Source organism: Mus musculus, chromosome 6, assembly GCF_000001635.26.
Source record: "Mus musculus strain C57BL/6J chromosome 6, GRCm38.p6 C57BL/6J".
NCBI classification, from domain to species: domain Eukaryota; kingdom Metazoa; phylum Chordata; class Mammalia; order Rodentia; family Muridae; genus Mus; species Mus musculus.
The window spans coordinates 54,949,158-54,973,691 of record NC_000072.6 but is presented as its reverse complement, the minus strand read 5'-3'; the positions used below and the strand labels follow the sequence as shown (position 1 = coordinate 54,973,691).

The 24,534-nt window shown below is 45.9% G+C and overlaps 1 protein-coding gene across 4 annotated transcripts in view; it reads left to right on the top strand.

Moving 5' to 3' along the window:
* Positions 1-1,017: 1,017 nt before the first annotated feature.
* Positions 1,018-24,534, top strand: part of Nod1 (nucleotide-binding oligomerization domain containing 1) — a 48,733-nt gene continuing 25,216 nt past the window's right edge. For 2 of the 4 annotated variants that reach the window (XR_377400.4, XM_006505278.4), the window contains exons 1-2: positions 1,018-1,423; positions 23,939-24,260. Coding sequence is in view for 3 of the 4 variants with exons in the window: in XM_006505278.4 (XP_006505341.1) it covers positions 24,060-24,260 (201 nt within the window). In the remaining variant the exon portion in view is untranslated. Of the gene's footprint in view, positions 1,424-2,030; positions 2,124-23,938; positions 24,261-24,534 lie in introns of those variants that run through there. The other 2 variants (NM_172729.3, NM_001171007.1) reach the window with 2 other exon arrangements.

Genomic DNA, 24,534 nt, shown 5'->3' with positions numbered 1-24,534 from the left:
CGGAATTCAATTATGCCCCAAAGCCACATGGTGGAAAGAGAAAACCAAGCCCTGCCATTGTTCTATGATCCCCACATGTGCATCATAATATGTATGTACTCATACACCCAAACACACACAAATGTAATACAGAATTTTAAAATGTTATTCCAAAGTGCAGCCTGATTCCATCTATTTTAAAAGTCTTGATACATTTCTAGCAATGCGAACAAGTTTGTGGTTGCCAGAGGCTGAGCACAGGGTGGGACGGTGAACAAGGTTGCTTGGGGTGGACCTGTTCTGTATCTTGACTCTATTAGTAGTCTGTTTTCTGCTTACCATAGCTTTTTTTGTGTTGTAGCTCTTCAAGACTGGGGCAAATTGAGTTACAGGTACATGAATCTGCATTATTTCCTCCAGTTATTTATTAATTTACAAATATCCCAAAATAAAAAGTCCAAAATAACAAGTAAGGAACAGCTGTCCCCAAAAATGTAAATAATAGTCTAAGCAAAAAGCAGAAGGCTAAGAATGAACAGTGCCCTGCAGGTGCACAGTACGGTTGTTCTGGCTCCGTCTTAGCACATCAGGCTCTTAGAATCAAAGTTTTCCTTTCAGTCACTTAGCTGCAGCACTGCAGCACACTGCAGGAGGAGGGAGGCCTTCACGCATGCAAGAACACAGTTCTTGCAGTTTCGGTTTTGCTTTTCTCAGAGGGTCAACTTCATGCGAGTTTTCATAACCATGACTACATGTGGCCAAAAATCTCAAAGCACTTTTGTTTAACTGTCAAAAACGTTTAAAAATATTTATTCGGACGGTTTATTAACATGTTAATTCCTTTACGTAATTCCTTACAGTAAAGGAAAAGGCTCTAGAATATTCGTGGTCAAGAGAAGACTTAACGACAGAGGAGGAGAAAGTCTCCGTCTCTGAAAGTAGATCAAACTGAATCTTATTTTGATCTTAGTTTGCTTAGTTTAACAGCCTTTCTGCCCGGGTCCCGGCATTGGTTGTGGTTACAGGCGCTGGGTGGCACTCTCAGGGGGCGGGCCTTGGCTCTCCGCGGCCGTGGCAGAGCTGGCACGACGAGTTCCCAGGGTGTCACCCCTGGGCGAACTGCGAGGCCTGCCCACTCCCACTGCGCAGTGGCCGCTCGTCCGATGCAGTGTGCGGCGGCTCCTTCCCGGGAAACGAGACAGGGGGGCAGCGCTACGGATGGTCCCCGCCTCCTCCGCCCGCTCCGCCCTGTTCCCTCCCCGGAGCCCACCCGAGCCCAGGCGCGGCCGGCCGTAGACACAGCCAGCTCCTGATCCCGGACCGCGAGCGGTAGCGCCCTCCCTCCCAGCTGTTGTCCCGCCCGATCCGCGACCCTAGTCCCCGGATCCCCTTGCTGAGAGTCACCGTACTCCAGGGCCAACTGAGCCAAAGTCCTGCCAACTTGGTAAGTCATGGGGGTTGGCGCCCGCAGGCTCTGTAACCAGCTGAGGAAATGTAAGGCTGCTGTGGAAGAGCTCTGGCTGAAACTCCAGGGGAGAGACCCCCGCCTCCCACCCCTCACCCAGAGTGTCAGATGCAGCCCTAGTTCAGAGATCAGCGGAATCAAGATCCCAGTGTGATCTAAGGCCTGCGTTTTCAGCCCGCCTGCCTGCAACTTAAAGTGTAGCAAATCCAGACACCCAGACTATTCGACAAATTAATTCTGTCGGAATGTCTAAACTATTGCTTCAGAGCTCCCTTGGTGATTCCAATGTGCACGTAGGGTTAGGAGTCTGAGACCAATGGGCAGGCAGCCTTCAAAAGAAAGTGCCTGCTGACCTGGACCTTCCTGAGCGCGTGCTGCAGACAGGCTGGCTGCTTCCAGGAACCTCCTATGGTCCTGGAGCCAAAGGAGAACTTCCCTTGAGTTTCATGGGATACAAAAGAAGGAAGCAAGACAATGCTTGCTTGGCAGAGTTGCCCGAATATCAAACTGAAAAAAAGTCCTCGAGTGTGCAGTGTTTTCATAGACTGTAAAAAGCATAAAAGTGGACAGACTGCAAAGCACCTTTGTTATTTGCCTAAGTTATTGGTGTTCGAAATTGCCTCGGGAGGCCAGAGAACCCTTGACAAGTGCCCTCCATCCTTTAAGGGTGAAGCCAAAGGTATAGAATGGAGTCTGATTGCCTTCCTAAAAGCAGCCTTCCTGCTTTAGATGTTAAGGATACCTGGAGTGTATGGGTAACTTCCAGGACATCTGTTGGAGAGGAGAGGTTCCTCTGTTGTACCTGGGAGCAGAGATCTGTGTGGTAGTTGTGATCCAGGAGCCACTGGAAAACAGACAGGTATGCTGGCCAGGAGAGAGGCAGACTAAAAACCCAAGGCAGAGAGGTGGGAGAGGGAGGACCCTTGCAAAGGTCACAAGAGTTTTGTTTTTATTGAACATACACCCAGTAAACCTGGTTCCAATCTTTGATTCTGTCACTTGAGTGATGTGATTGGCTGCAAGTTCAAAATGATCCCTTCGAGCCTCTCTTTTCTTACTGGTAAAGTCTAGACAAAGTGAGGCTTAATACAGATTAAGGTAACATCCACCCCACACCTTATGGTCCCTGGCAGGGGCTCTGTTACTAGAAGACAATTATCTATTTGGTATAGCCACTATGATGGAGTGTGTCCAGAAACTGTCTCCCTTAAAGCCCCACTCTCCTGCTCTTCTATACCAAATATATTCTTTTTTTTTTTTTTTTTTTTTTTTTTGGTTATTCGAGACAGGGTTTCTCTGTATAGCCCTGGCTGTCCTGGAACTCACTCTGTAGACCAGGCTGGCCTTGAACTCAGAAATCCGCCTGCCTCTGCCTCCCGAGTGCTGGGATTAAAGGCGTGCGCCACCACTCCCGGCTCCAAATATATTCTTAAGAAAGGTGGGCTGTCAGCAGGACTCACAATTTATGCTGCACACATGGCTCTCTTGCTGGCAATAGCCTGAGATATCGTACCCAGCGTTCTTGTTCTCCTCTTGACTCCTGGCCAGGGACTCGTTCATCAAAGACAGTCAGGAATCAGTAGAAGAGAATTCCAAGTCCTGCCTGTACTGATGCCTGCCTCCCAGCTGAAACTGCTACCCAGCTGCCTCATTCTGTTGGGACTGTCACTACCAGAGCATAGGTGATAGTATTGTTTAGATAAGACATTCAAAATATAAACTGTAAAGCCACAGAGGCACGAGGTCAAGTGTCTATAAGAGTCTGTGTGGTCACTGATATTTGCTTCAACAAAAATACCAAGGCTCTGTCTTTTATCCAAAGGAAGGGTTCACTGATGAAATGGAAGGCATTTGATTCCTAGGATTTGAATAACAGTTTCTTCTACCCCTTTCCTTTGGAAGGTTTTAGACAAGATGAAGTTAGGAAACCATGTATGTACTCGTTCTGAATTGTTACCACAATGAGCTATAGGCATTTCATAAATTTCCAGTCTTGTTGTCTTTGCTGTTCTGTGGAAAGCTAGTTGCGTGCCCTGTAGCAGTGTGCTCTTAGCCACCTACATGTTGTGACTGTACCTATGGAGGCTCAGAGAGCAGTTGTTTCATCTAAACTTGACCCTGTAGTAAGAGAAGTGGTGTCTTTTCAATTAACTAATGGATTTCAGCCAGGGCTAAAATAATGGCCAGCACGAGACTCCCTGGTCTGGATGCTTACTTAAACTTGAATTTCATCTGGATTTGGCAGGCACCAAACTGGGCAGAGAGTCCTCTGCAGAGTCAGCCACAGCAGGCTTGCCACCACCCTCCCTGTTTGCCTTACTGCCAACCAATGGAACGGGCTGCAAACTGATGGGGCCCTATCCTGGCCTTTGATGGAAGAGTCCCTAAAAGAGATCCACTTCTTTATAGCCAACAAGGGAATGAAGTACCATCCTTTCTTAAAACCAACAGACTACTCAGGAAACTCGCTTTAGAATTTGTTTTGGTGCCAAGTGGTTTCCCTCTAAAACAACAGAAAGCTATATTTTAAAGGAGTGATACATGATTGAAGACAAATGCCCAGGGAATAATCCAGTGAGCACCTGATTAGCACCAGGTCTTGGTACATCATTGCTGCGTGATAGAGACTGTGTTGGAGAGACTGAACCTAAGATTTTATAAATGCTAGGCAAGAGCTCGACCACTGCGCTATAACCCTGCCCTCTTCTTACTTTTAAAATCTTGAGTCAGAATCTCACTAAGTTACAGAGGTTTTGGGTTGTAGCACTTTAACCTTCTGAGCAGCTGGAATATATCTGTGTCTATACCTATATGTTTATGCTGTATGTCTATGTCTAGCTGTTTATATGTAGAGATCACTCTTTCTATAGAGATATATATCCTTATACATCTCTATATGGATATATAGATATAGTAGACATATCAACACATATTTCTTTCTGTTGCTACGTATTTTAGAATGGAGATGTCCCTTGCTGTTCTGCTGTATTGTCACCACCACATAGGTTAGGGTTGGAAGAGGTAATTGTGGTAGTTGATGGCTCAGTGTGGATGCTTTCACAGCCATGTGCCATGAGCTAAGACAGTCACACATTACTGAAGAAATGTCTTTGGTGTTAGGAAAGCTGTGAGAAGGTGAAATTTTATGTGTGTTATTCCAATTCCCAGAAGATTAAAAATGCAAAGACCAAGAACCTCTGTGCTGGCCGGGCGTGGTGGCGCATGCCTTTAATCCCAGCACTTGGGCAGCAGAGGCAGGTGGATTTCTGAGTTCGAGGCCAGCCTGGTCTACAAAGTGAGTTCCAGGACAGCCAGAGCTATACAGAGAAACCCTGTCTCGAAACAAACAAACAAACAAACAAACAAACAAAAAAAGAACCTCTGTGCTGTGCTTCATCTTAATACAATCTTCATTTTTTTCCAGGACCCACAGAGCAAACTTTCTGGAACTAGATAAGAAGCTAGGCTTTCCCTTGGGGACAGATAGTCTCTGTATACTACAGGACAACAGATTCCCCCAGAAAGGAGATTCCTGGCTCCATTTAACAATGCAGTTTTAAATTTAATTTTATTGTTATTATCTTTTTGAGACAGGGTCTCACTAGTAGCCTCGACTGGCCTGGTACTTGATATGTAGACCAGGCTGGCCTCCAACTCAGGTTGATCCTCTTGGCTCTGCTGCCAGAGTGCTGGGACTGAAAGCAGGCATCACCATGCCTGGCACAATGGAGATTTTAAAAACATGCCGTTAGGCTTGCTTTCTGAGGCTTCAAGTGCTGGCTCCTGATCTCTGTAAAGCAGAAAGCAGATGGATGTGGAGGAAACCTTAGGCTTTGCACTCAGTGAGGGGGTGGGGGGTGTCACACCATTGCACTTTCTTTCTTAACTAAAGGTGGTATCTCCGTTCATAAAATAGGGCGGCCTTTCCAAACAGGTTGTTTTGAGCCAGTGATGAGCTAATCTGCGCAGTACCCTCCCCCTCCCCTAGCTTCCAGTAAGTAGTGATTACTGTGGTGACAGTAATAACGGTGGGTACTGTGGCTCCGGAGCTGGTTTTGCCATCTTCTTGCGTGACCTTAGACTGGGCTCTGGCATCTGTAAAATAGGGGTCAAAACTTATCATGGTGCTAGGTTTGGTGATGAAGATATGGCAGACTGCAGATAATAAAGATGTACTCCTCCCCAGCCTTGCTGTGTGCCACACTGGGTTGAGGAATTCACAGTGAGTTGTCGTTTGGTTTGTCGACTCCTACCCGGCACACACTTAGTTTTCCCAACAGCTCAACATCCCTTAGTTGTGTCTCCCATCTTCCAGGTGGGACAGCTGACGTCCCATGCGGTTAATGAACTAACCCCAAGTCCACAGTGCTTGGCTCAGGACTTGAAGCCAGCCCGGCAAGCCTGAGTTCTTAATCTCCGCCTGGATGTTCAGCAGGACCCGCCCTCTTTGCTAGCCCCACCCATCTCTCCAGCCTCCTACCTGTAATTAAGGGCAGGTGCGCGCATGTTTCCTTCAGAACGGCTCGTTTAAGGAGTTCCTGCTTGTTTAAGGAGTGGAAGTAGGAGCTTCCTCTTGTGCCCCTCAGATGACTTAAACCCCAACCATCACTTAGACTGTAATTGAATGGAAAAATGAAACGAAACAAAACAGGGAAACTAAAAATCCTTGTTACCAGTATAGACTTAATTTTATTAGGATGGATTATACTGTTTGCTTTGTAATAATGTCCCCCGGATGCAGTAAAGTATCCCTTTATGGTGGGCAGGTGTGTGGGTGGGTGGGGAGATTAGGTAAACAGCGACAGAGCTTAAAAGTTCCAAGTACACCCCAGTTTTTAAATTTTTACTCACCGCCCCCCTCCCCGCCCCATCCCAATGGCTTGTTTTTCTTCTTGAGATCTCACAACCTTCCTAGAGGTCTGTGTGGGGCAGGGTGGGGGCGGAAGAGTAAATGTCAAGAATAAGTGGTAGGTGCTTTAGCATATCTAATAATGAAGTGGGCATTTCCAGGGGTGTGAAACACTCTGTTGGCTCCTCAGCCTGGAAGACTGGTATAAAACTGTGCTACCTCCAGGTTCTTCCTTGCTCCGTGGAGTTTCAGCTCTTCAACACATTAATTCAACACCTATTCTCAGAAGGTCTCACTGGGAGCAAAGATGTAGTAACACCTGGGAGCTGGGGAGGGGGCAGGGGAATAATGCAGTACTAGAGTGTGTGCCAGCATTCACAAGGTCCTGGGTTCAAGTCCCAGTGTCACAAAACCAAAACTGAAAACATAAGGACCAGACAGTGTTTTAGCTGGATTTGTAGTGCATGCTTGTAATGCTAGCCAGCACTCTGCAGGTAGGCCTGGAAGATAGCAGCTTTGAGACCAGTCTGGGCTATATAAAGTATGTACATTAGCTTGTTCTAATGGAGTGTACAAGCTAGGATGGTCACCTGTATTTTTGGAAAACTATCTTAGACTGTGTGTTCTAAACAACAGCTGTTTATTTCTTTTAGCCCTGGAGGCACGGAGTAGGAGATTAGGCCTCCAGCATGGGCAGGAATAGTGGGCACTCTCTACCTGGCTTACAAATGGGCACCCATGTCCTGTGGGACAGACAGTGAAACCAAGATAGCATTCTCTGTCCCTTCTTATAAGTCCATTGCTCTGGGGATGAAGCCCCCATGGTATCATTTAAACATAAACATTACTCAGGGTCCCCTCCAAGGCTATCCTGCTGGGGGTTAGACTCATGAATGGAACATGGACATTCGGTCCTTTGACAGGCAGGATGTGAACACACAAGAAAATACATAATTATAACATGTACAACCCTTCCTGAGATAGAACATTCCTAGGATTAGAGGCCTGGCAGTTTCTCTCTAGGGAGTCTTTCAGCAAAGCATTAGGGGTGTACACGGGAGTGGTAAGGTCATGTGCGAGTGGGAACAGTGGGCCTGAAGCTCAGCAGTGGGAAGGAACTGAGTAAGTGGCCTTCTTGGTGAGGCCTGGGGCAGAAGAGAATGAGAGGAGCTAGAGAATGGGCTGTCTCAGGCTGAACAAGGTCAGAATGGGCTGAGAAAGGTCAGAGGATTGTATCTAACATGCAGTAATGGCTGCTGAAGAGTCCCCCCCCCCCCCCCCCACTGACTGTTCCATACTGTCACTCTGTAAGCAAAAGATTATGGGAAAGTCTCTGCAGGAAGAGAACAGAGAGGCCTCACGTGAGAAGGCCAGACCCCTCTCAGCATAACCAATCCACTCCCTTAGGACCCGTGTTATGACACTCAGTTTTCATCACCGTGACAAAATGCCAGAAACAGTCAACTTAAAAGGAAAAAGGTTTTGTTTCGGCTCGTGGTTTCAGAGGTTTCAGCCATGATTGCTTGGTCCTGTTGTCTTTGTGCCTGTGATGGAGCAAAATATCACCACAAGGTGCGGGAGTCATGGTGGCTGGATTAAAAGAGAAGGGACGACTGAGGTCCCACTAGTCCTCTCAGTGACTTGATGCTGTGCTGTAACGTTCTTCCACCTACTAAAGGTTCTGCCATTTCCCAGTAGCATGTAGGTTGGTGACTATCAACTTTAATATGTGGGCTTCTTGGGCGCATTTAGTTGTGGTCCATCGTGAAGATGGGATCCCTGTGTCCCAGTCTCCTTCAAAGGTCCCACTTCCACACACCACTATGATCTTGAGGATCAGTTTCCAACACAAATATTTTGGGGATCAAATGGTTAAGTTATATCAGCTGTTGCACCGTGAAGTTAGAAACCGCACACTGCTCCATCCTCAGTGCAGGAGGGGGTGGAGGTGGGAGGAGCAAGCCCAGGTTAGAGCGCGGAACCCTTTTGATAGGGAGCAAACCTCTGTTAGAGAGTGAAATGTAGGCAGTGTTTTCAACTTGGGGGAAAAAGACTCTTAAACTCAGAACGCAGTAAAAGTGGGCTGAGAGCCAGGTGTGCCCAGCCCAGGATGTAGTCTCTGCCCTGGAGTTTCTGAGACAGATAAATATGCATGGGTGAAACTCCTCTAGGCCAGGAACATCCTTCATCGGGAGCCCCGATGGATGGGTATGAGAGATTCTAGTCCGTCTTAGCTCCTGGAAGCAAGGACAAAGAACTCCCCAAAGTAGAGTGAGTGAAGCTAGGACTAGGTGGGGCTAGAGATTGCAGACACAAAATACTAGGTCCCCCGTGGCTCTAAACCAGCATTTCATGCATCTGTTCTCCAGTTGAAAGAGGTGCTTCCCCCACCCATATTATCTTTGAAAATCTAAATTCCTCTACTAGGGGATTTGCATAGTGTTGGGAGGCACCTGGTTGGCTTTGTTTTGCCTTTTTGTTTTTAGTGCTGGGGGTGAACCCAGGGCCTCCTAGGTGTTAAGTGTGTCCTGTACTCCTGAGCCACACACCCAGAAGCCAGGGTTTGAAAAGAAAAAAAGAATGTTTTTGGCTTGGCACTTTTAGGTCACAAAGGTATGCTCCACTGAAGGGGAAAGCCACACCTTGGTCTGCTGTCCTGTAGCTAGGTGGCTGCACCACCCTATCCCTCTCCGTCCATTGCATGTACTGTGGCTGGTTAAACAGGTCTCCCTCTGATAGCAGCTCACTCATCAAGGCCTGCAGGCCACGCAGGCTCTGAAGAGGACAGTTTGGGATGGTGGCTCTGTCATCTCAACGTCTCAATGACCCCCAGGATCCGTGCACTCTCATCCTCTCCATCTGAAAGCCGTGACAGATTTGTGTTCCTGGTTCTGCTGGCTGTGCACATATGTTCAGGTGGGGCAAGACAGATTTTGTGGAGCCCTTGGCCAACAGTCAGCAGCGTGTTTATTTGTTCACAGCCAGGTTCCATCTTAGGCTTTTGTGGTGAGTAATACATGCTGTTCTTAAGAAATGTCTTTCATCTGAGAAGCCTCAGACACTTTCAGGTAGATCCTAAATGTTACCCTTCAGGTATCTTCTGCGTTGCAGATCTGTGCTGTGTATAGCATCTCTCTCTCTCTCTCTCTCTCTCTCTCTCTCTCTCTCTCCCTCTCCCTCTCCCTCTCCCTCTCCCTCTCCCTCTCCCTCTCTGTCTCCCTCTCCCCAAATTAAAATTACAAGTATTTATTTATTTGAGAGGGGGCATTTGTGGAGATCAGAATGTTAGGGTCCAGGAGTCACTGAAGGATGACTCCAGACTCAAATAGTATGCAAAGACAAAGACTGTTTATTCTGCAGAAGTTACCAGCATGCAGGGGTCAACCATTCATCAAAATGGTGGTGACCTGAGAGGCTCACGGGCCCCTTTTATGCAGGTCTAGGGGAATTTTCTAGAAGGGTTAGGTAACCTCTAATATGATTGGTAGGAGCAAAGCAGTGACATCAGTACAACTTTGATTGGCTGCTATCAGCATAGTTCTATGAGACCTTGAAGAATTTTGGAAACCAGCTCAGTTCTGGCCTTGTTATCTCCCCAGGCCAGGTGTCCCAGGAGCTGACTCAGCCCCACACTTAGCCTCCCTAAGTCAGGGCTGCCATTGACTAAAGGCCATTGTCAGTGGATCCTTCTGAGGAGCCCAGTCTGCTTCCTGGGGAATTGAAATTTTTATTCCCTAGGTTTTTGGACCTCTCGAGAGAATAATTTGTGGGAATTGATTCTCTTCTTCTACTATGTATGGCCCAGGGATTGAACTCAGGCCATCAGTTTGGCAGCAAGCTTCTTTATTCAACGAGTCATGGGAAATATGAGGACACTTCTTTATTCCCTTCGAGGAACTCCGGGAATGGGTAAAACCAAAAGTTTGCTTTCCTCTGTTGGCTCTCTTTATTAGGATGTTTTAGTCTTGGTCCCTCAGCAATGAGCTCCAGGCATGATCTTTTTCAAAGACTGGACTTAAACAGAAAAAAGTATCTTATTAGTTAAGCATCAGTCTTGATAAGGGGTAGGGCAGGGTCACTGTCTTAGTTGGGCTTTCATTGCTGTGAAGAGATACCAGGACCAAGGCAACTCTTATAAAGGACAACACTTAATTGAGCTGGCTTACAGGTTCAGAGGTTCAGTCCATTATCATCCAGGCAGACAAAGGAGGAGCTGAGAGCTCTACATCTTATTCTGAAGGCAGCTAGGAGAAGACTGGCATCCTCAGGCAGCTAGGAGGAAGTTCTCAAAGCCCACCCTCACAGTGACACACTTCCTCCAACCAGGCCACACCTCCTAATAGTGCCACTCCCTGGGCCAAGAATATTCAAACCACCTCAGTCACTAAGCTGCAATGATTCAGTTTCTAGCCATTGCACTTATAATGCTTTGGAAAGTGAGACCTGGGCGCTGGTTGTGGTCCCTCCCTCCCTCCCTCCCTCCCTCCCTCCCTCCCTCCCTCCCTCCCTTCCTTTCTTCCTTCTGTCTTACTTTCCCTCGTTGTATAGCTCAGGCTGACAATCTTCCTGCCTCCGAAGTGCTAGGTTTATGGGTTTGTGCCACCATGCCTGGCTCTTTAGTTATCTTTTTAAAGGTGGAAGATATATGAGGGACTTGGAGCAATAGGAAGCGCCCAGATGCAAACCTTCACTGTCTACTGATAAACTTGGTAGGTGCTGCTTCTGAAGTGATTCTCTGGACTGTGCAAATGCATTGATGTCACTCATTGCCAGTATCTCTTGTTCAGCAAGAGGGTACATAAATTACAAAAGAAGGAATTACCTCCCACCAAAGCAGTAAGGATAAAATACCATAGGAATTCCCAGTGGGGAGAGATAGGCTTAGGGGGAGAACAGAGTAAGAAAGGGTCTGACCCTTCTCTCATTCAGTTCCTACTGAATGATAGGGAAAGCCATTGGTTAAGGGGGTTACTCTAGCCAGAAGCAAACAGAGATAGTATTTGCCTCATGGCAGGAGCCCTGGGTTCCAGTTTTTGTGGGCCTATAAAATCTTTACCCAGCTCAGGGTCTCAGTTTGCACGATTAAATGGGTGTGTGGAATGGTATTCTTTACTCTAAAAGCCCGTGATCCCAGGAGAGTGGTTAGCTCATGGGCACTGTTTGTGGGGCTTTAGGGACAGAGGACGGAGACTTGGCTCTGAAGATGTGGGGGGTTTCCAGAAGCCGAGCAGTTGTGGAAGGATGTTCGTCAGCACTGAATTCTGAGGAATGCTTATCGCAGATGTGTCAGCATTCCTTTATCCGTGGGCAGGATGGCAGTGCCTGCATGCCTGGGATTCAAGTTATATGGAGAAAGAGAGAGAGAAAGACAAAGAGAAAGAAGCTTTGGATGGGGGCTAATTTCTCTCCTTTCTTTTTTTAATGCAGAGGGATTAAACGTTTTTAGATGCTTAGAAGTAAATGAGAGCTAATGTAACTTGAAAGCATTCAATAACTAAGGCAACTCCATCCACCTACCAAGAGCGCTCCAGATATGTGCCCTGTCAATCATTTCCCGATGTGGCAGAAACAATATCAAAGTGGGCTGTTTTTCCAGGTTAAGTTCATTAAGAGATCGACAACAAAATAGGAAATAGAGAGAAGAACATGGATTTTGGTGGACCATGTGGCAGAGATGTTGGGACCCACTTGAGTGGCTGTGAGCATGTGTGTTCTATGTTGTTGTATGAGCACTGCACATGAACAGGCTCGGCATTGGGATCTATCTGCCAGACCCTAGGGTGGGTCAGCCCACCCAGCCACTGCCTGGCGGCAGGAGGAGTGGAGAGCCAGCAGGCTCAACTTCTCATCACTTTAATTCTGACAATCCATTCAAGTTGCTCATGTGTGAATTCAGTGTAACAGTCTTCATCACCGGAAACTGCTCAGCAAGGAGGCTGTGGATTAAATGACTCTTGCATAAGACAGAAGCCATTCCATAAAGGAGAGTGCAGATTTGATTCTCAGCTTTCATGGATGTCTGATACAAGTTATCCCTGGGGTTTGGGTCATACTGCTGTCTGAACCCGATATGTTCTGAATGACATCTTTCACTCAGATAATTTCAAGTCTCAGATTACTTACTTACAGAAAGAAAGAAAGAAAGAAAGAAAGAAAGAAAGAAAGTCCACTCATGTTTCTAGTGTCCAAGACTATATGAACACGATTTTTGCAAGCCCATATTGTGCACAGCAAATTCTGACCTTGCTGCAGATATTATTTGCTGCTTTCATTTGTGTGTGTGTGTGTGTGTGTGTCTTCCTCCATAACCAAGACTACCTAGGAATTCATGATCCCCCTGCCTCAGCCTCCCAAGTGCTAGGATTTCATGAAGGCACCCCGCTGTAAGATGTGCCTTTATCAAAAAGGGAGCAAAAAATTGACAGGTTTCATTGGTAACGATTAGAATGGGTGGGTGGTAATAAGAGAGAGACCTCAGCATCAGCCATCTGCCGCAGAGAAATCAAACTAAAGCATTTCTAGGATAGGTTTTAGGGTCAAGGGACATGTCTCCCACTGATTTGCATGCACAAGGGTCTTGGTTTAATCCCAGCATTGAAAACAAAACAAAAACAAGAAAGACAGATAGGGAACGAATGGCAAACCAAAGTAAGAGCTCCACCATAGTCTAACTTGGAGTTTATTGGGCTTGGAGTTCACTGGGCTTACAGAAAGTGGGTAAGAGTTTACGTATAGGAGCATGGGCCATTCAAAGCAGCCAAAACACAGAGTCTCGTCCTTCCCTGCATCATGGCTTCCCTGGCTGGTAGGGAGACAAGCATGGATGGATTCTCGGAGGAGGGGATAATGGCAAGTCCTCCAGTTTCTTCTGTGAGGTCAGTAAGCCCATGCTTAAAGGTCATTTGCAATAATCTCAAGATAAAGCTCACTTTCAGGTCACCACGGTCGCCCAGATGAAGACAGTAATGGACAGTGTTCTACAACATACTAGAAAAGAAGGGGCAGATGAGGGCAGGGGCAGGGCTCTGGGGAGGTAGAACATTCTGTAAAGTGCCTGCTGTGCAACTGCAAAGGCCAGAAACCAAAGGCTAGGCATGCTGGTGTGCACTGGTAATCCCCATATGGGGGAGAAGAAACAAGTGGATCCCTTGAACTCACTGGCCAGCCAGTTTAGCCTGATCAGCTATCAGCTGGCCCAGCCTAATGAGAAACGCTCTCAGGAAAGGAAAGGAACCCAAGGTGCACAGCACAAGAGTTTGATCCCCATGGCTCATGGTCATGCATACGTTCATACCCCAACCCCCAACCTCCAACCCCACACACATGGAGGAAATAAGAGCTTTTGCCAAGAAAGCTATTTCTGTGGGGGCGTTCCTTCCCCCTTTCTGGGTTCCAGCTAGGCTATCAGCTGGTAGGAGATGGAATGGCTAAAGTAAAGTCAAATCTCCTAAAGATGGGTGACTGTATTAGTCAGGCTTCTTTAGAGTCACAGAATGTATGGAATATCTTTCTATATTGAGGGAATTTATCATAATGACTTACAGTCTGTAGTCCAACTCTCCCACAATGATCAGCTGTGAATGGGAAGTCCAAGAATCTAGTAGTTTCTCAGTCCCATGAGGCGAGCTGTTTCAGCTGGTCTTCTGTAGAAGTAGGTTCTAACAGATGTGCTGGCAAGTAAGTGCAAGCAGTTGAAGAATGAATCTTCCTACTTTCAATGTCCTTATGTAGGTCTCCAGCAAAAGGTGTGGCCCAGATTAAAGGTGTGCAACACAACACCAGGATCTGGGACTTGTTTTTTTCCCAGGATGACATTGAACTCAGAGATCTCTTTGCCTTAGTCTCCTGGGATTAAAGGCGTGTACTACTTTGCCTGAGCCTAAACTTTTCATGGCCACTATGCCACAAGATCTCCATGCCAAGATCCAGGTCAGAAACTTGTATCTTCCGGCCTCAAGATCTGGATCACAGGCGAGCCCTCCAATTCTGGATTGTAGTTCATTCCAGATATAGTCAAGTTAACAACCAGAAATAGCCATTACAGTGATTGAGGGGTGAATTCTCTAATTGGCTTCCCTCCTATAGAAATTGTGGTCTTGTGCGTGAAGAGGTGCAAGCTTCCTAAGCGGATCTATTGGATACCTCCCTGCTGCTAAGCGGATCTATTGGATACCTCCCTGCTGCATTGAAAACCAGTCTCAATCCAGCTTCCTCGTGGGCCCACTGCCTATTCTTGTCTAAAATTATTGTATCTGAGCCGGGCGGTGGTGGCGCACGCCTTTAATCCCAGCACTTGGGAGGCAGAGGCAGGCGGATTTCTGAGTTCGAGGCCAGCCTGGTCTACAGAGTGAGTTCCAGGACAGCCAAGACTACAGAGAAACCCTGTCTCGAAAAAAACAAAACAAAACAAAACAAAACAAAACAAATTATTGTATCTGTCAAAGGATTGGGAAGGGTTTGCCATATTAATGGATGATTAAGAAGTCAAACAAATCAAATCAAACAGTTGAATCTCATCCCTTGATTGCATGCCAAAGGTCCTTTGCAAGTTGGCAAGATGCTCCGCTCGGGCTGGAGAGATGGCTCAGCAGTTCAGAACATTGCAGCTTTCCAGAGCCCACACAGGCAAGCTCACAACCCCGTTTCGGAGGATCTGATGCTCTCCTGGCCTCCTCTAGCATTAGGCATATGCATGATGCATGTACAAACATAAAATAAAGGGACTCACGCGTACACATAAAATACAAATTACATTTTTTTTAAGTTGGGCAGTGATGATGCACGCCTTTAATTCCAGCACAAGGGAGGCAGAGGCAGGTGGATCTCTGCATTCAAGGCCAGTCTGGTCTACAAAGCAAAATGTCCACGAAAGCCAGGGCTATCAACAGCAACACTACTATCTATCTATCTATCTATCTATCTATCTATCTATCTATCTATCTATGGCTGATGCCTGGGGGGGGGGTGGGGTGGGGAGCTGCTTGCAGGCAGGCTGGCCATTTTTCCAGAAACGAAAGACTGAAATAGTGACAGCCATGTACCCACCCTTACCATTGTAAGCCCACAAAACTCATTCTCATTTCCTAAGCCACAGGAGGGGCTGAGAGAGTGAACCAGGCCCTAGTGGGGTCAGCACAGCTGCTGAATAGACAGCTGACTTCTGCCTGGGTCAGTCTTCAAAGAAGAAGGGGGCAAGGCTGTATAAACTGCCACATGGTCAGCAAAGTCATTGCTTCCCACACCAGGCCTTTCTGTGTCCTCTTTCTGTGACAGCCACAGTCCCTGAGTCACAGGCTTCTTATGAGCTCTCACTCCAGGGAAGGCGCTTGAGGAGGAGGAGTCAGGACTGGGGAAGAAGTAGAGTGGGTGGCCGGATTCGAACACTGGCCTGGCTTGCTTTGGCTTACATTGGTGCTTATGGCCAGCCTTTATACAGAAGTGCTTGTAAGATGGCCGGGCCACGTAACAACAACTTGGGGTGTAACTCTAATTAGCATCTGCTATGCTGTTACAGAATAGTTTTCTGGGAAAGGCTCGTCTCAATCTGTAATCTCGTCCTCTGGTATTGCAACAGCAACTTGGAGAAAGCTGGGGCGATTTATTTGGAAAAATACAGAGTTTCAAAAGAATGAATGAAGGTTCCCAACAGCAGGGCGTGTCAGGAAAGGGCAGAGTCATAAGGCCACTGGGGCTGATGGGGAATGACTTCTTTGAGTGTTCTCTTCTTGATTCAACCCAAAAAAGTAGATTGCTACTTTTAAATGGCAATCCGTAAGTTACTGCTGTATAATATAAAGCAGTGCTTTTCAGCTAGGCATGGTGGTGCATGCTTTTATCCCTGACGTATGGGAGACCCAGGCAGAAGGATCTTGAGAGCTCGAGGCCACAATGCAGTACACAGTAAGGCTCTCTCTTAACATGAAACTAAAACAAACATAATGCTCATAGAACATTTCAGATTTGAAAAATATAGGTTGATGACACTTGGCAAATATGCATGTGTGTGTGTGTGTGTGTGTGTGTGTGTGTGTGTGTGTGTGTTTATATATATGCTCTTCCCTCAGTGTCTGCAGGGATCAGTGTCAGGATACTCCAAGGAAAACAAAATCCACCAGTGCTCAAATCCCTGATACAAGACAGAGTGATTATCTTCATATACCTACACATACCATCCTGAAAATTTAAATCATCTTTAGATTTTTATGACACCTAATGCATTGTAAGTGCTATAAAAGTGGTTATAGCATTCGATTCAAGAAACAATGACAAGGAAAAATCTACAAATTCTTCCATGTTTAGTGAGGTGCGATATTTTTCTGAATATTCTTGATCCATGGTTGGTTGAATCTGAGAATGTGGAATTCACAAATGTATACACACTATACACACACACACTACACACTACACACTACACACTACACACTACACACACACACACACACACACACACACACTACACACACACACTACACATACACTACACACACACACACACATACATAGAGCTCTCACTCAAGATATTTCTATGTCCCCAGGAGTTTGCATGGCTGTTGTTTTGCAACCCGTGTCTCCCAGCTACCATCTCTCGGCTTCTACACAGAGCCATACAGTGTATTCTGTTTTATTGAGTCTGACTTTCCTCAGCCTTGAATCTGACAGCAGTGATGTATTTTATTGCACTCACATGTGCCTGGTGCTGAGTTATGTGTCTGTAGACACTGCTCTGACTCAGTCATTCAATTCCTCTGGGAACTGCCAACTCCTTTCTCACTGTCAACAGCAGGGGCCTTGTTGGAATGAAACAAAACCAAAACCCTGTCAGAACTTCTGATTCTCCTCACAGGGCAGATTTCTTAGAAAGGGAAGTTGCTAAAGACACTTCTCAAGGCTGTTGATGCCTAGTGTTGAGCAGTATCAGCTCACCACAAGGAAAGGGAGAAAAATAAAAGCAAACCCTGAGCCCTTGGCTCATTTTTGTCTGTGGACTCTCAACAGCTTTGTTAAGACATCAGATGAGGCCACAAGTCCAGAGTGCTTGAGAGCAATCTTTCCACTCCATCAGCTAAAACTAGTGCCATTCAATATGTCACACATATGTCCTCTGATAGATCTCAAAGCCCTCAAAGTTAGATGTTACTAAGATAAAACCTGGTCCTATAAAATGTCCTTGGAAAGCTCCCTCAGTTTGTGAGAGTGACACCATAACACCTGCTCTCAGTTGACTTCAAACCTACCAACAGTGGAGGTCACACAGCAGAAAACCTCTTCTAGCTTCCCCCTAACTGTGGGTAACACCTCTCATGTGTGAATTCTGACAGTAACATTGCCTAATTACTTTGCACCATTGACTCTTAACTTGGAGTGCAAAGTCTAGAAAAAGAGAACACTCTTTATAGCACACCTTAACAGGACCTCTCATGTACCTCTGGCAAGAATTTAGGAATGTGATGGGGAAAGCCATTGTACTGACAGTGATACCCAGTGGTGGGATGTTATGGTCCTAGCATTGTAGACATTGGACCAAGCAAGGTGTTATATACAAGACTAGAAAACTGCTTCATTAAAACTGTAGCTTCTGGGCAGAAGGAACTGACAGGGAACTAAGTTGCAATCAGGCTATGTACTGACAAAGGGCAGTAGGTTTCTATTTCAAGAGTACAGAGTTGCAAAATTGCATCTACCACCTGCATATTTTATCCTAATTTTTCTATTTCATGTCCCACCCTGCGTTCTGCTGCCCGAGGTCTCATTTTCAGGCCACATCCACGGCCTTAATTTGTTTCTTTGGTTGTTTCCTTGGGCTGTCTGGACAGGATCTCCCTTCAACTCCCATCCTCAAGGCTCCATATATAGAGCTGGGAAAACCTCCCCCTACAGAGTGGCCTAGCTCTGTAAAGTCAACCTCTGCCATTCCTCCTGCCTCTTCTCCACCCTTTCCTCTCCCCCCCCCCTTCTCCAGCCCTCCCTTTCCCTTACTCCTCTGCTGTCCCTACTACTATCTACCCTCAGCTCCCTTGCCTTCCACTGGCACCCCAGGGCCCACCGTTTGGCAGGTTGTGACCTGGGAGACGCTTGGCTCTCTGTTTCTGGTGGCACCAGCTCATGCTTGGTCACTCTCTCTGAGGTGTCTCATGGCAGTTTGCTCTATCTCTGGCTTTGGTTTATTAGGCAATGTTTTTCTTTGTTTCCTTTTTTATGTCCACCATAACTTCCTTAACTTCCTGCCAAAGAGAGCTCACTGCCCTCTGAAAATTACAAAAAAGCACCTCTTTGCCAGCTAGGGGTCATGAACCTGTGGCTTTGTTCAGGTGGTCAGAAATCAGGAGAGAGTGTCCCCTTTTGCTGGTGAACTGTGAAGAGCCCGTGGTGGAAATTACAGGAAAAGCCTGGGAAGCCGAGGGACCATGTTTGTGGGAATTGCAGGCACGGAAAGAGAAGCCTGGTTAAAAGCCCACTCCCAGTTGATAAGAGTTGGGTCAAGTGGAATGAAGGCAGTTGCTCAACCTCCTTTCCCCAGCCTTCTAAACACGCTGACTCACCCGGGAAGAACCGCGGCCTTTCCCTGTTCTCTCACACTTGTGAGCATTTCAAGAGAAAGTTTCCACTCTGGGCTTCAGCTTCCACTTTTCTCACAGGCTTCCAGAGCCACCTCATCCCTTGCAATGACTTGCTGCTGTTACAGTTCTTGCCCTCTGTTTCTTTGACGATAATTTATTTATTGAGCTAGTCAGTTATGGTTATACATTTTTTATTTTTTGATCTCACAATATACATTTTCAAAGCACTTTAAAATGTTTTTGAGATTATAATATAATTATAGTATTTCTCTGTTCCTTTTTTCCCCTTCCAAAATGTTCTGTATTATCCTTCCTCACTCTCCTTCAAACTCATGCCTTTTTTTCCTCACTAATCCCATGACTGACACCATGGATTAAAGGTAGTGAGAATTGGCCCTGAGGGCTGGCCAGTCTGAGTAAGAGTGGCCTAGACAGAATATGGCTGCATATATATGTATATATATGTGTGTGTGTGTGTGTGTGTGTGTGTGTGTGTGTGTGTGTATGTGTGCGCGCAATATATATTCCTACATATAATCCTTCAGGCCATGTAACGGTACTTGTATGTATACTTTCAGGGCTGACCATTCCTGATCCCAGCTTTCACCAGTTACCTATAATTCTTTGTGTAGGGTTGAGGCCTCATGGACTTTTCTCTGTCCAGTTTGTCATGTTCATTGGTGTCATCCTTATTTGGGCCATCATGTTGGTGAGACTTTATGGATGTAGCTTCTGGTATCACTAGGAGATACAACTTCATAGACAACTTTCCAATCCTCTGGCTCTTACAGTATTTCTACCCCTTCTTCCAACATGCTTCCTGAGCCTTAGCTATGGGGCTATTTTGTAGATGAACCCATTGGGACAGGTCTCCATAGCTTGGTGCCACAGACCCTCTGGGTCCCTTTGTCTGCGTTGAACGGGTCTCTAGTTGCAGATGGGCAAGTAGTCGGCAAATGACAGACAGACACAACACAAGAGGTTGTGTAGAATCTGAATGTAATTTGTCAAGTTGAGCATCAAATTTTTTATACAGAAGAATAGCAAGAAAACAGGCGAGATACATCCTCTGAGTTACAGTGACACCATACAAAAGGAATGTATACATGAAAAGAAGGCGGGGACCAGGCCGCTGCCACTAAGAAGGGAGCCAGGTGTAAAGCTAGTCTATTGTTAAGCCCACCACCAGGGGTTCTTAGTAAATGACTGATTTATGCTGTTTCTTTGGGCCTGTCTTAGGAGGACTCTTTCATGGTAAACCCACCTATTTGATAGGCCATTGTGAATTCCCCTGTCTGGGTAAGACTGGCTATTGTCTCAAGTAAACACTCTGCAGACCAACCCTAAGCTATTCCGGCTCTGTTCTTTGTAATGCCTAATTAGTTTCACTATCTCTACTAGAAGTAAATTTGAATGTTACTGAATAGGTAACCTTCTCACAGAATTCCTACTGAATTCTAAGTTTGTCGGCTTCATGGATTTTCTGGGACGTTGGAATACTGGCAAAGGCTTAGCTATGTCAGAATTCAATCTTAAAAGGCACTTATAATAAAATAATACTAAAAGAGAGCACGTGGATCCACACACCAGACTAACACGGGGATAGGGTATGAGTATACGGGTTATGAGAATGCCAAAGTTCCAGGAAGTGAGTTTCCGTGAAACTCTTTGCCTCGTGAGTGCTCCCAGGCCTCTCGGCCTGCCAAGCAAACTTCACTGGAGTGTGCGTAGCAGCTTGGTGTTTTGATTAGTTGTGATTTTCTATAGTGGTCTCCATCTGTTGCAAAGTTTCCCTGATGAAGGTGAAAATTACTCTGATCTGTGGGTATAAGGACAAATGTTTATAAATTGTTGCTTGAGATTATACTGGTTTAATAAATTAGTAGTTGCAGATTCTTGTCTAATAACCATGATTTCACTAGCACTGAGTAATTATCTAGGTTTCCTGTACCAGACATTGTTCCCAATCTTGAGCAGGTCTTAGGTCCAACTAGAGAGCTGTTGGTTACCACCAAGGTGTGTGTGCCATTTTTGCACCCTCAGGGTTATTGTGCAATTCTGGTCATTAATGTGGGTCATAGGCACCATAGCTGAGTAAGATCCTCTTTCGTTCCAGGCACGTGCCTCCATCCTCTGCCTCTGTCTCTGGGTGCTGAGAGAGTCCTCGTGTTTGCACAGCAAGCACTTTACCATCTGAGCTATCTTTGTAGCACCCCAAATACCATCCAAAACTCCAAACAAGGCTGGGCATACCTTTAATCCTGGCAATCAGAGCTATGTAGTGAGACTGTCTCAAAAACAGCAAGAACTAAATGCAAGCAATGAACATGAGTTATGAAAAGGGTATAAAGCGAATTGTTTTTCTAACTTTTTAAATGTTTGTTTTATTTGTTTTATGTATGTGAGTATGCTGTAGCTGTCTTCAGACAGACCTGGAGAGGGCATCAGATCCGATTACAAATGATTGTGAGCCACCATGTGGGTTGCCGGGAATTGAACTCAGGACCTCTGGAAGAGCAGTCAGTGTTCCTCTGAGCCATCTCTCCAGCCTCCTATTTTTCTAATTTTAATTCTGTCTTAGTATTTTTTGGGGGGTAGTAGATAAGTATTTGATTATAGAAGAACAACACTCAGTGTGAAGCTCTATTGCTTCCTTTCCAAGTGGCTAGTTTAACTGTTTAGAAGTTCATTAAGATGTATAGTCTTTGGAGCTGGTTAATTTCAGTGTGTGATATCTTCTTTGCAACTTTTAATAATAACATTTAAATTTAAAAAGAGGCCCTCCTTGTGTGGAAGGGTCCCTGAAGGCTTTATAGCTGTCAGTGAAATGATCCTCAAAAAGACAAGAATTAAACTTGGTTCAGTCAGGTTTTGATACAGGTGCTGGGCCAGGACACCTAGTGTCTGACACCAGATCATTTACTTTAGCCATATTTAAGCACAACACAATTTGGGGGAACAGTTTTGTGAAAGCAACTAGCTCGGCCCTGTGAGTATAGCAAAGCCCAGGCATGTTTACACTGAAGCTCTTTGCAGAGGACACATGGCTTCCTTTGTAAGATCATTCTTGTTGACTTAGAAACAATGTTCAAGGTCATGGTCTAGGGAGAATGACCAAGGTCAACATAATGTATGGCCCTAAGGCATAGATCTTGCTCAGGCTGTTATAAAATAGAAAGAGCATCTCTCACAAGGATGAATTTTATGGCCTAAAGTAATGTTCAAGGTTTTAGAGGGAAAGGACCTGGGATAAGTAAGTCACAAATTGTTTGGGGTTCTGGGAAATATGGGCAGAGCCTGTCTCATCAGACAGCAGACGATCACCAGGTTGTAAACTATAACAGGCTAAACATCTCTTTCCTTTGAAGGATACCTGTGAGTTTAACTTTTCTGGCTTCTGTGCCTGTGTGCACAAATACTTTTTGTCTTCTACATGCTTGTTGGCATTGCAGATTCAAAAAAGATAATGAAGGTCTATGCGAAGAAGACCGTGTTAGCGTATTTTATCTTCCTTCAAGGGATAATGCCAGAGACTCAGTGTGACCAGCTATTTGAATTCGGTATTATCAGCTTGATGTCTTTTGGGTGTCACTTCCTGAAGAAGCCATGGGTTCTGAAGTGGGTCCTAGTGACCACTTTCTTCCCTCTCTCCCCCTCTCTTCTCCCCGGTCTACTTGTGGAGACAGAGCTGCTCTACTCTGCCATGCCTTCTCCATCAGAAGGACTAAAACAAGGAGGCAGAATAAATCTTTCTTCCCTGGCATTGTTCTCTTGCTGCAGTGACAGCAACACTGATGAACACATTTAGTGGTGCAGCAAACCACCGACAGCAGTGAATTGTGTGGAGGTTTGGTCTGTTGCTATGTGTTGTGATACTAAATACTGACCCCCAAGGTCTGGTTGCTTCAGCGAGGAGGAAATCTTCAAGTATACCAAGAGTAACCTTGCTCCTTAATTTAAATCTATTTGTTAAATAAAGATGCCTTCAGCCTATAGCTGGGCAGAAGAGAGATAGGTGGGGTTTCAGTTCCCAGGCTTGGGGTCTGAGGAGGACCAAGAGGAAGAGAGAAGGTGGAGGGAAGAGAAGACACCATGGGCTAAAGATGGTGGGAACTGGCCCTGAGGGTTAGCCAGTCTGAGTAAGAGTGGCCTAGAAGGAATATGACAAGTCATATCTTGGGGTTGTTGGCAGAGAAGTGGCCATAACGGCATAGAGGGTAGATATCTGCCCAGCTGTAATGCTGGTTAAAGTTTAGTATAAGTATAAAAAATTTGTGTGTTTTACCTGGGAACTGAACGATCAAAAGCGGGGTAGAAACCCCCAACTGAGATTAAATATACATTACAACAGAATTATGATTGTTGTTGTTCATCCTCCCTTGTAAGGTCCCCTTTCAGGGACCCCCTACTCTAGTCTCGGGAGTGTGAGAGCACCCAAAGAAACACAAGGACCCAACTTGCTGTAATTACATGAGGACGTTTAATTACGGAGCTCTGGACCGACATGTATCCCACACAGGAGATAACAGATGCCGGCCACGAGGCTCGAAAGCTAGGGGTTTTTATGGGGTAAGGGGCTTAGGGGTGTGGAATTCAGCACAGCGACACACTATTGGCTTATTCAAACATTAACAGAAAGATTACAGGGCATCAAGACTTTGTTCCTGTGGGCTGGGGGCTTATCTTTGTTCACATAGCAACCAGTTGATGTATGACTTTACCCGTCGTCAAGGGGCAGTAGACAGAGGGGAGGTTCCGGCCAGGTGGTGTTAACTCAGATAATATAGCCCTGCTATGTCTTCACAGTCCCCTTTATCTTATGGTCAAGATGTTCCTAGGAATGTTTTAACTACGAGGCATACCCAGGTTTGTTTTTCTCTTTTCTCAGCTCCAGGCAGCCTCTAGGCTCACAACCAGCAATTTCTGAGTACTTTATATGACTTACAGGTCTTGAAATTTCATCTTTCTTTCACCCTGATAAAATTTTTAGGCATGACTCCCTCCTGTCGGAGGTAGAAAATGGGAGAAAGGAGATGGAGAATTCACCAGGGAAGTTTGCTTTGCTAACAATGTCCTTTACCTCTTCAGGGTCAGCAATGAAAGGCAGGATCCCGGGTGGTGGCCCTGAATCCTGATTTGTCTGCCCTGCCAGCGAGACACATGTGGTCAAAGATGAATTTGAGAAAAGTAGCTGCTGGCTACTTGAACAATGGAGGAACACGGCCATCATGAGATGGAAGGCACCCCATTGGGTTGTCACTCCCACATTAAACTGCTGAAGATCAACAGGGAACATCTGGTCACCAACATTCGGAACACTCAGTGTCTGGTGGACAACTTGCTGGAGAATGGCTACTTCTCAGCCGAAGATGCAGAGATTGTGTGTGCCTGTCCCACCAAGCCTGACAAGGTGCAGTGGGGGACACTGAAGCTGATAGTCACTGACCTGGCTTTCTAGCAGTGGTCCACCTTGCTGACCCCTGCAAATTCATTGGGGGAATTTGGTATTTGGGTCAAATTTCACTCTTTAGAGTCTTTAGTTGTTGTTGTTGTTGTTTTTAGTCCCATGAAGCTTCTGTAGCATAAGGGTATTGGTGACATATGTGACTCACACTGTGGTCTCTGGGCTATTTTCATCCTTGAGCCTCAGCTTATGCATTACAGAAGAGACTGATGACATATGT